The following is a 9671-nucleotide window of genomic DNA, read 5'->3' on the forward strand; positions in this document are numbered from 1 at the left end:
CTGACAGCATGTTGCTTGGGTATGTTATGCTCGTCAACGTCCACTTATTAGTGTTTAGATGAGGTTAGTGAAATAGTCTTTAGGTGGGTGAGTCTCTGCCTTGAACAAGTAACAAGTAACAACTGCTAATCTGCTATGCAATAAGAGAGATATTATTCCTTAATATTCATCTTTTAGTTTTTGACAATTCTACTTCAAACAATAGGTGTGAATATTGATTTATTAACTAGCTTTTGGTTGAAAAGGATGGTGAAACAAAGTTTCTTGGGTCAACCACATTTCACATTTGTTGGCAAGTTAGTTAGTGAATTGGACAATGCCCCAATTTTTTTGGGGTATATTTTGCGGAAACCATTATATATTACTCCATCTGTTTCTATTATGACTTTTTTCGTCTCTAAAAAAGATTCCAAATAAGAACTAAAAGGAAAGGAATCGTAATTTAGTTGTAAGTAAACTTGTGCATCTGGATGGGCACTAGAGAGAGTTAATTGAGCCCCAGTCCCCAGATAATATCGTGGGGAGCGCGAAGCTTACTGAGAACTTCTTGCTATACTCAGAAGCAGTGAAGATGGTCCAGATGGAGGTGCAGGCTGACTCGCTTGAAGCAGTTCAAAGCATTCTGTCTCCTACCAAATGTAGAAAGGAAGCTGCTCGCTCCTGTTGTTCCAAGGATCAGTAACTTTCTATTTGTTTTGTTGTTTGAAAGGTAAGTGCAGTTTGCTTCCTCAAAAAAACAAAAAAAATTAGCACAGTTTAAAGTCAATCAGCCCGTTCTTTATAAATTTTAACTTACCAGTTTCTTAAATTCAATAGAGTAATGAATTGTTAGCTTGTGTATGACATGACATAAGGTTCTCTATATTACTGCCAAAAACAGAGAGCTGTAAAAAACAAAACTTGTAATTTATTATTGGCAAAGTAACATGGATTGCGCCTTGGGGTTGACGAAAGTCAACTCCTTATTACTATAATACCAAGCTACTCGATCATATTTATTCATATCTAATTTAGTCTCCATTTAACTACTATTAGTAACATGGTTTAGCCTATAATGTTTTGGATATACAAATACAATAAATATGGACTTGGAGTCATCTTTTTATATGCAACATTCAAATCACGTACTCCGTGAAGATTGGATTATGTAAACTGTGTTCTTTAACTATATGCAATAAATGTACTGTTACACTTGAAACAAACAACAAATTGAAAGTAGAAAAGTCTGAGAGATTATAAGCAATGGAAAATGGTGTAGATGGGGCAGTAGAAATGGACAAGGAGCTCTATGTTGCCGCCACAAATGGTGATCTAAAGTTCGTTGAAGGTGAAGCTCAGAGCGATGAATATCTATGTAGGAAAACCCATGAAAATAACGTCAAGATGGCCAGATTCTTGTTAAAGAAGGATTCTTACTTGGCTTATATCCTCAACGACTCAAAGGAAGCACCTCTTCATCTTGCAATCAAACACCATGTTAATTATTGTAAGTTTCACAATCTCATTTGCATCTATGAATGCCTACGTTTAATGATTGTTTGGTTGACTATATATGTATTCATTCTAAATTATATCATCTCATAATCTCATATAGTATCATATACTTCCTCCGTTTCTTAATAAGTGTAATATTGGGAATGTGGGGAAATACCAAGGAATGTTGGGACCACAATAAAGTAGAGTAATTCAAGTGATCAAACAAAAAAGTTGTGGTTTTTTCTTAGTTTTGGTGGCATATTTGTAATAATATTGAACTCTTTTTACCATTTTGATCAGCTTGGTTGCAATTATTGTGACTATTTCAAATAGCGAAAGTGTTACTTATTAAGAAACAGAGGTAGTATAATGTAATTTAATCTAATATCTAATATTTACTACTAGATTTGTAGTCTGTCAATGTGTTATCAATATATACAGTATGTTTCTTTGCTGTTAAATTATAGTATACGATAAAACAGTTGCAAGAAGTCGTCAAAAAATTCTCCTGTTTCTGATTGTTCTTTCGGGTGTTTTCATGAGGGCGTTTCTTAAAGTTCTTCATAGAAGGAATAATACCTTTTATTTTAGAAACAAGAGGGACTATTATCTTATTTGGACAACCAAAGGTAGGAAAGAAGTAATGTAGATATTGCAAAACATGAGTTTTCCTTGGTTTCTTTCCACAAGCCCTTTTGGCCCGTTTGGTAGTTGGTTATAGATGGTGGTAATGGGAATGAATTTGTGTGTAAATTTGTGAAGAATATCATTGTTCATTCTCATGGTAATGCTACTTTATCCTAAAGTGTCCACTTTCCTTCTTGAATTTTCACTCCCATCCAATACCACCTTGTAGGTGGTAATGAGTGGTAATGAAAATTGCTTCCCCTTAAGACAAAAACACAAGTTTAAGGGTGATATTGCTTGCACATGGAGAGAAAATATCTCCCCCTAGAGATTTTAAGGGTGCTTCCCTAATAAAATTACACTTAAAATTCATTCCCATTATCGCAATTTATGAACGACTACCAAACCGACCGTATAGGAAGAACATCTAAATATTAAGGGAATCCAAGAATTTATTATATTGTAGATTGATAGCTGCAACATTGTGAAAATATATTTTAACCAATGTGATCTTATTCCCATCCATCTATCTAAGATGATCCTCACAATCTTAGGTGAAACATAAATGAATGGAGGGGGGTAGTATGAGAGTTGGGGAAGTATAAACTACTATAATTTGCTTACATAAAATCAACTACTGAAACTTTTACATGGATCTTATTTTTAATATATAAAACTTTAAATTATAATATAGTTTAGTATCTAGTTAGATCAAATAAATTTTGTACTTCAATATGTTTTTTCTAATTACATTATATAGACTTTATGCTTGTGAATGTACAACGCTAACCATTAATATATGTTGCCTATGTTTCTTTTTACTTGCAATGATTTGACTTTTACACTATTTACCAACTCTACTTAGTTTATTTTTGGTGATTTATAGTTAAGGAAAAACATATTCATGTGGAATCTTGTTAGATTCGTCTTAATGTATATTTTACAAATACCTAATTTTCATAACTTTTCATGATTGATAATTAAAAATATTAACGGTTGAAGTTATGCATCGGCAAGCATGAAAGTCAAACAGTTGCAAGTAAAACAAAATAGAGAAAGTAACTAGTATTTTGACCCGCGCGGCGCCCTCGGATCAATTACAATACACAAACATATTATTATTCATGAATTGCATAATTTATTTCGTACTTTTCATTTTTTTTTGGTGAGAAATTGAAAAATTGACATCATGACTTGATAAGAAAAAAAATGGTCACAATTTTTTTTTCCACCATATACCATTTCGACTTTTGAAATTCACCATATACCCTTTACTTTTGAAAAAATACTTCTACTTTTCTTTAATGACTAACGACGTTAAACTCCGTTAGTCATTAACCCCTTATACCTCTTCTAATCCTAATTAACTAACTTAAATCTACCCCTAACCCTAACTAACCTAAATCCACCCCACAACCTAGTACCCTAACCCTAACCCCCACCCTACCCTACCGCCCCCCTCCCCACCACCCCCGAAAGCCCCCTTCCCCTACCCCGCCGCCTCCTTCCCTCCTTTCGCCACCCCGCAATACCCCTCTCCCTTTCCGCCACCCCACCCCACAACACTCCAACCCCTCCTCCCTTCCACCCCGCAACATCGTAACCCTTCCCCCCTTCTACCACCCCACAACACCGCAACCCCCTCCCCCCTTCCGCCACCCCTGTAATCCCCCTCCCCACTACCACCGCAAACTCGCGCAACCCCCTTCCCCCTGCCTAACCCCCTCCCCATGTTTCTTTCCTTCATCTTCCTCTTCGCAGAGATTGTCGTCTTCCTCTTTGCAGTGATTGTTGTCTTCCTCTTAGCAGAGATTGTTAATTATGTGAAGACTTTGCTTCTTTGCCAAAGGAATTCAAAGAAATCTGGTTGCAAATTCACATAAAGACGACGGAAAAAAACAAGGGGAGAGGGGTTGCGCGAGTTTGCAGGGGTGGTGGGGAGGGGGACTATATGGGTGGCGGAAGGGGCTGCGGGGTGGCGAAAGGGGGGAGGGGGCTGCAGGGTGAGGGAAGGGAGCTTTGGGGGTGGTGGGGAGGGGGACTGCAGGGGAGGGTGGGGGTGGGGGGTTTATGGTATTAGGGTTTGAGTTAGAGTTAGGGTATAAATTAAGGGTTAGATTTGGCTTAGGTTTAGGTTAGTTAATTAGGGTTAGGAAGGAATTATGGGTTAATGACTAACGAACATTAACACCGCTAGTCATTAAGGGTAAGTGAATGTATTTTTTGAAAAGTAGGGGGGTATATGGTGAATTGGGAAACTTGCGAGGGTATATGGTGAAAAAAAATTGTCAGGATTATATGGTGAAAAAAAATTGTCAGGATTATATGGTGAAAAAACCGGTAAAAAAAACTATGAGGGTTTGAGTTTGAAAATAATTGCTTAAAAGGAATTGGGGTAAGAGAATATGTCATCGATAGTCTATTGGTAGTACCATAATAAGACTGTTGAAGATCTAGATACTTGTTTAAGTCTTTTCAGCTAAATATTATTATTATAAGGCAATATCATATTTTATTTGAAACATGAGAAAATAAAGCTATAATATATTTATGGTTAAACTCTCACTGTTCGTTTCAAGGTCAAGTGTTTGGTACCTCGTAGTTACACAATAGTTGTATTTTTAAATTTATTAATAAACTATCACGTCGTCCCCATCCCTCTTGTGTCGCATCTTACCCTCCCTCCCCTCCCTCTTCCTTCAGTTGTGTCCCTTCCTCCCTTCCCCCGCTGTTGCGTTAGCCCCTCCTCCTTCCAAGTAGGTGTGCCAACCCCTCTCCTTTCCCCATAGTCGCGTTGCTCCTTTCCCCAAAATCACGTCGCCCCCTCCCCCCTGGTATTAGCAACCGATTCATCGTCCTCCACAGCGGTTTCATCGGTCCGCCTCCTTAGTCCTTTTCGGGGGTTAAGTTCTCCACCGCCTTTCCCCTCCCGTGTTATTGTTGTGGGCCGAGTCTTCCCCTCCCCCTGCCCCCATTGGTGTTAGCTTTAGGTTGTCCCCTTCCCCTTCCTCGGTTACGTGTGTTTAGTTTTGGGATCCCCTTTCCCCTCTTAGTGTCGGGCTCCCTTTTTCCCTCCCCCCTTGTTAGTGTCGGGCTTTCCCTCCCCATCCCCATGGTTGTTGGGCTCTCCAACTAATTATGTTAGATGTTAGTATGTTTGGTTTTTTTCCTAAAATGTGTGTTAACTCTCCGAGTAATAGGAGTGCGTTGTTTTCGAGTTGGTAAAGAAATTTTTCGTGGTTTGTTGTGGCCATTGACAAATGTTTCTACGTTGGGTCGGGATTGGTGGTTCAAGGTTGTAATAGTAGCATATGTCGGTTTTTTGGAACATGTGATGAGGGAAAAGTGACTCAAGAAGTTTGTGAGTATGGACGAGGCGCTGAAAGTTTTTCATGGTTGTAACGTATGTTTTCCGATTTTGCAAACCGGAGGTGTGTTCGAAGCTCACCTTGTTTGGCTCTTTTTCTAGCTTGACATTGATCTTAATGGTCCTTGCCTTGAAAACTTCAAATCTGAAGGCGGTACCCCAGTTGCATTTGGGGTTTTAACACGCCCACTCATTTGTGATTCTCCTTCTTTATGGAGAAACCTGAAATACTCTCGAGCGAGAGTAATGAGTCACAACGGAACGTGACTGTTCCAAAGATCATGAGTCCAAAATCCCAAGCGATAATAGATTGTTGGGATTGCTCATGCGGCGAGCCACGACGCTCATTGTTGGTTGTTCGTTGTCCGAGGTTTGATTCCATCATCACAAGATCTGACCACCGATGCTCCCCTTCCTATGCGAGTTTTTATCGGTTTTACTTATTTTTGTTCTAGATGCAATGTACGAGCTCATAGGGCTCCTTTAGGTTTGTTTGTTTGGTTTAGTTTTGGTTGTATTAGCATTAGGATGTACTTCCTCGTTTAATTAATGCACAATTTCTCGTTGTAAAAAAAAATAAAAAAAATAAATTAGCCTGCCTTTTTGCTAAGTTGTGAAGTGTATTTGTTTAAACGCAGTTGAGAGCGAATCAATAATTGTCGGAGTTGAAAAGCCAATCGACGAGGGATGAGCAGGTTTGGCAACAAAATATGTAAACGGAGAAGATATGTCAAGTATGATAAATTTTCTGATAGAGAAAGGAAGATGTGTAACATGTTGGCCTGATGCAAATGGTTCAACTCCTCTTCATAGAGCAGCATCACTCAGCACACCTTATAATCTGGGGGTTGTAAGAACCATGCTTCAGCATTGGCCACAATCCGCAGAGGTCTGTGATGCATCTGGTAACACCATCTTACACCTTCTGGTATGTAGGATGCCCAACTACCAAGAAGGTAAAAACTTGCTCAAATTTAAAGATATATACACCCTTAGGAATTATCAGAACCAACAAGGAAATACACCATTACACATCGCTGCGAGGAATATGGACATCATCATGGTGCGGGTTCTGTTGGAATCCTCAACCAAACTCTGCATTAAAAACATGGAAGGCATCTCAGCAGCATCTTTGATTCAACATCATAATCTGCTTGAGGTAGGTAGTAGTACCATCTCTGCAGATGAATTAATTAATGTTACATTTTTGTATGCAAAGTTAAATGTTAGTTTGATGACATTGCAGATGCTAAGGAAACGAAAAATGACATGGGACGAATGTGAAGCAGCAGAAATAGCAAACATAACATTTCTACGAAAAAGAATGAGTATCTTAGGAGTGGAATTTTTACTGTCACAAGATTCTGAGAGAAGGAATATCCTTCACAGATTATTGCACATAAAGGATGATAGCCGCATATTAAAAGACGACTTTATAGATTTTGTCGAACAAGTTATTAGTAGCTTTTCGGAACTTGTTTTTCAAACCGACCTTAACCAAGATACTCCAGTTCATGTACTTATGCGAAATGATCCTACTACACCAGTTCAAATTTATTCGTATAACAACCAACACAATATCTTATCTTCCCCATTGTCCGAATCTGGCATTTTGCCCGTGTTACTGGAGCTATGCAATCAAGGTATCCTCATTCAACAACGGGATCAGGCTAGCCTTAAGGGAACTTGTTACGACCCCCCATGGTTGGTGCAAAATGTAAAAGGCAATACGCCACTCCACGAAGCACTCATTGCCAATAATAACGGATTGCTGAAAAGATTGCTAAGGTACGACCAAAGGTCAGCTCATTTAATCAATAAATGTGATGAGACACCCCTTCACCTGCTTGCTGGATGTCCCCTGTGTAAGTATTTCAACCTCAATACGTATTATCCTCTAATTTTCAACTCAAATGGTATCAATTTTATAAAGTTGTGAATTAATTATATGATTTTGATGCCTAAGACGTGGAGTCACTCAAGAAAGAAGACATAAAGTTAATGGTAAAGGTAAATATTGAAGCGGCATGTTCGATTGACAAGGAGGGCCTCACCCCCTTACTGAGAGCATTTCAAACTGGCAACCTGTCTACAGCTGCAATACTATGCACAGTTTCTTCAGAAGCGGCACAAACTCCTGACGCTAAGGGTCGCACATTTTGGCACCTGGTCATAAATCATCCATCTGGATACTATTTCTTCCGCCTCCTTCGTGATGAGGCTTTGAGAAATCTATTGAAGCTAAAGGACAAAAATGGAAACACGCCGCTGCATTTGGCAATTGAAGGTAACCGATTTGACCTTGTACAAGTTTTCTTTGAAACTTGGGAACTTGAACGCAAGTCGTCATCAGAGGTTAAATGGCTAGTAGATCTTCTACAATTACAAAACAAGGCTGGTAAAACCCCTGGCGATCTAATAGGAGAATCATCATGTCTACCTCCCAAAGTAAGTACTTATTGCAATGTTTTCCCACCTTAGATAATCCACGACTTACATCATTTTTATATGTTGATATATATACATTGACATGAATCCAACAATTGTTTTAGTAATCATAGGTGGAAATATGCATGTGACAAGAACAAAAATACCATTAAGTTCTTACATTTAGTATGTTCAACGTTACACCCAAATCGTCCATATAATAGAAGGTCACGCGGCAAATTACCACAATTATAATCTACTCTTAACACATTGTTTATATTGTTGAACTACTTAAATTGGTTCAGATAGAAAGAAGCATTGAGGATAAACATGAATTGATAGGCGTTCGAAGTATGTGGGGCATTCCTACAACCGAGACGAAAACCTACGTGAACACGATGGGTATAATAGCAGCTCTTCTAACGACCATAACCTTCACAGCAGCATTTACTGTTCCTGGTGGACTCATTCAAGATAAGGGGACACCAATTTTGATAGGACGAGCAGCGTTTCAGGTTTTTATGATCTCAGATGTTTTAGCAATGTCCTTATCAATGATGGTATTATTTTGTCTCCTGTGGATCATGGCTACTGGCAACAGTAAAAATTCCGTCGTCATATTGGATTTTAGCATATCACTGCTCTTAGCATCATTCTATGCCACTATTATGACTTTCATGACGGGTCTTTATGCGACATTATTCTCTGTTAAACCTTGGATTGCTATCGTCACTTTGGTTCTCTGCTCTCTGCTCTCTGCTCATGCTTCTAATCCACAAATATATCGTCATCAAGTTGCTTATTCCTTTCAGAAAAGCTACAGTTATTTTTGTTACCATGTTTTGGCGCTCCACTGCTAAATTTTGTTTAAGAATCTCTAGTTGTTTTGAAACTAAATCTTGTACAAGAATTTTTGGTTGTTGTAGTTGTTGTTGTAAACGAAACCCATGCTCGTGCTTCAGAACATACTCAACTAGGGAAACACAACAAGTGGCCGACGCACTCGTCTAAATCCCCTCATTCATGTGACATAAGGTTAGAAGTTGTACATGTGCCTACTCTTCAATAGTGGTCATAAATGTTTTTTTTTTTTTCCTTTGTAATTTTCAATATCTGTCCTATTGTTTAGTTACTTCAAATTTGTATCCAGATTAATTTTTGAGGTGCATCCATTATTTTGTTTTAGGCTCTTACCATGTATGGATATCTAGATCTCAACTCTTGTAGAGGTTCTGACTATTATGATATTGGTACTTTAATAGTCACCTGCTTATGATGACATTTAAGCCATGGGATTCAAATTAGGAACAATGTTTACCACCCCCTCGTTATTGGTTGGACAGGTATATTTCAGATTGTAATGAACTATTTAGTAGGTTAATATAAGTATTTCTCTTCTTTCACCCCAAAAAAACAAAAACAATTGTGGGCTTGTGTTTTGTCGCCGTTTCAGTGTTGAAATGGTGCCGGACCTATGAGATGTCCTGTTCTAATATGAACACTAAACCAACTACAAGAGGAGGGGGGTGAATTGTAGTTGAGGGGAAATTTTCGAATTTATAAAGCGGAATAAAAATAACTTTAAAACTTAAGAGAAAAGACACAAAATTTTACAAGGAAAACTTCTTAGGCCCAATAGGAAGAAAAAACCTTGACCCCAAGGGAGTTTAATCTCAACTTTTTTTTTAATGAAATAGGCCAAAAAACCTCTCTTTACAACCTAACAAGGACCTTCTCTGTTCCTCAAGGAACTTGTTCCCAGTCACTCAGTTTC

General features: G+C 38.3%; 1 protein-coding gene across 1 annotated transcript; it reads left to right on the plus strand.

Moving 5' to 3' along the window:
* The first annotated feature begins 1109 nt into the window (after nucleotides 1–1109).
* On the plus strand, nucleotides 1110–9090 carry LOC104908771 (ankyrin repeat-containing protein ITN1). The gene is made up of 5 exons (XM_048648253.2): nucleotides 1110–1486; nucleotides 6109–6629; nucleotides 6717–7335; nucleotides 7437–7918; nucleotides 8203–9090. Exons 2-5 carry the CDS (start codon nucleotides 6198–6200, stop codon nucleotides 8755–8757), a joined length of 2088 nt encoding a protein of 695 aa, XP_048504210.1. The 5' UTR covers nucleotides 1110–1486; nucleotides 6109–6197; the 3' UTR covers nucleotides 8758–9090.
* The last annotated feature ends 581 nt before the right edge of the window (nucleotides 9091–9671 follow it).

Source organism: Beta vulgaris, chromosome 7 (assembly GCF_026745355.1).
Source record: "Beta vulgaris subsp. vulgaris cultivar EL10 chromosome 7, EL10.2, whole genome shotgun sequence".
NCBI lineage: Eukaryota > Viridiplantae > Streptophyta > Magnoliopsida > Caryophyllales > Amaranthaceae > Beta > Beta vulgaris.

What these genes read in the sequence shown, in the direction of transcription:
- LOC104908771 (XM_048648253.2), top strand. Translation starts at nt 6,198, where the DNA reads ATGTCAAGTATGATAAATTTTCTGATAGAGAAAGGAAGATGTGTAACA. An exon ending in GCTTGCTGGATGTCCCCTGT is followed by an intron (nt 7,336 to 7,436) that starts GTAAGTATTTCA and finishes TTGATGCCTAAG; the next exon opens with ACGTGGAGTCACTCAAGAAA. An exon ending in CATCATGTCTACCTCCCAAA is followed by an intron (nt 7,919 to 8,202) that starts GTAAGTACTTAT and finishes AAATTGGTTCAG; the next exon opens with ATAGAAAGAAGCATTGAGGA.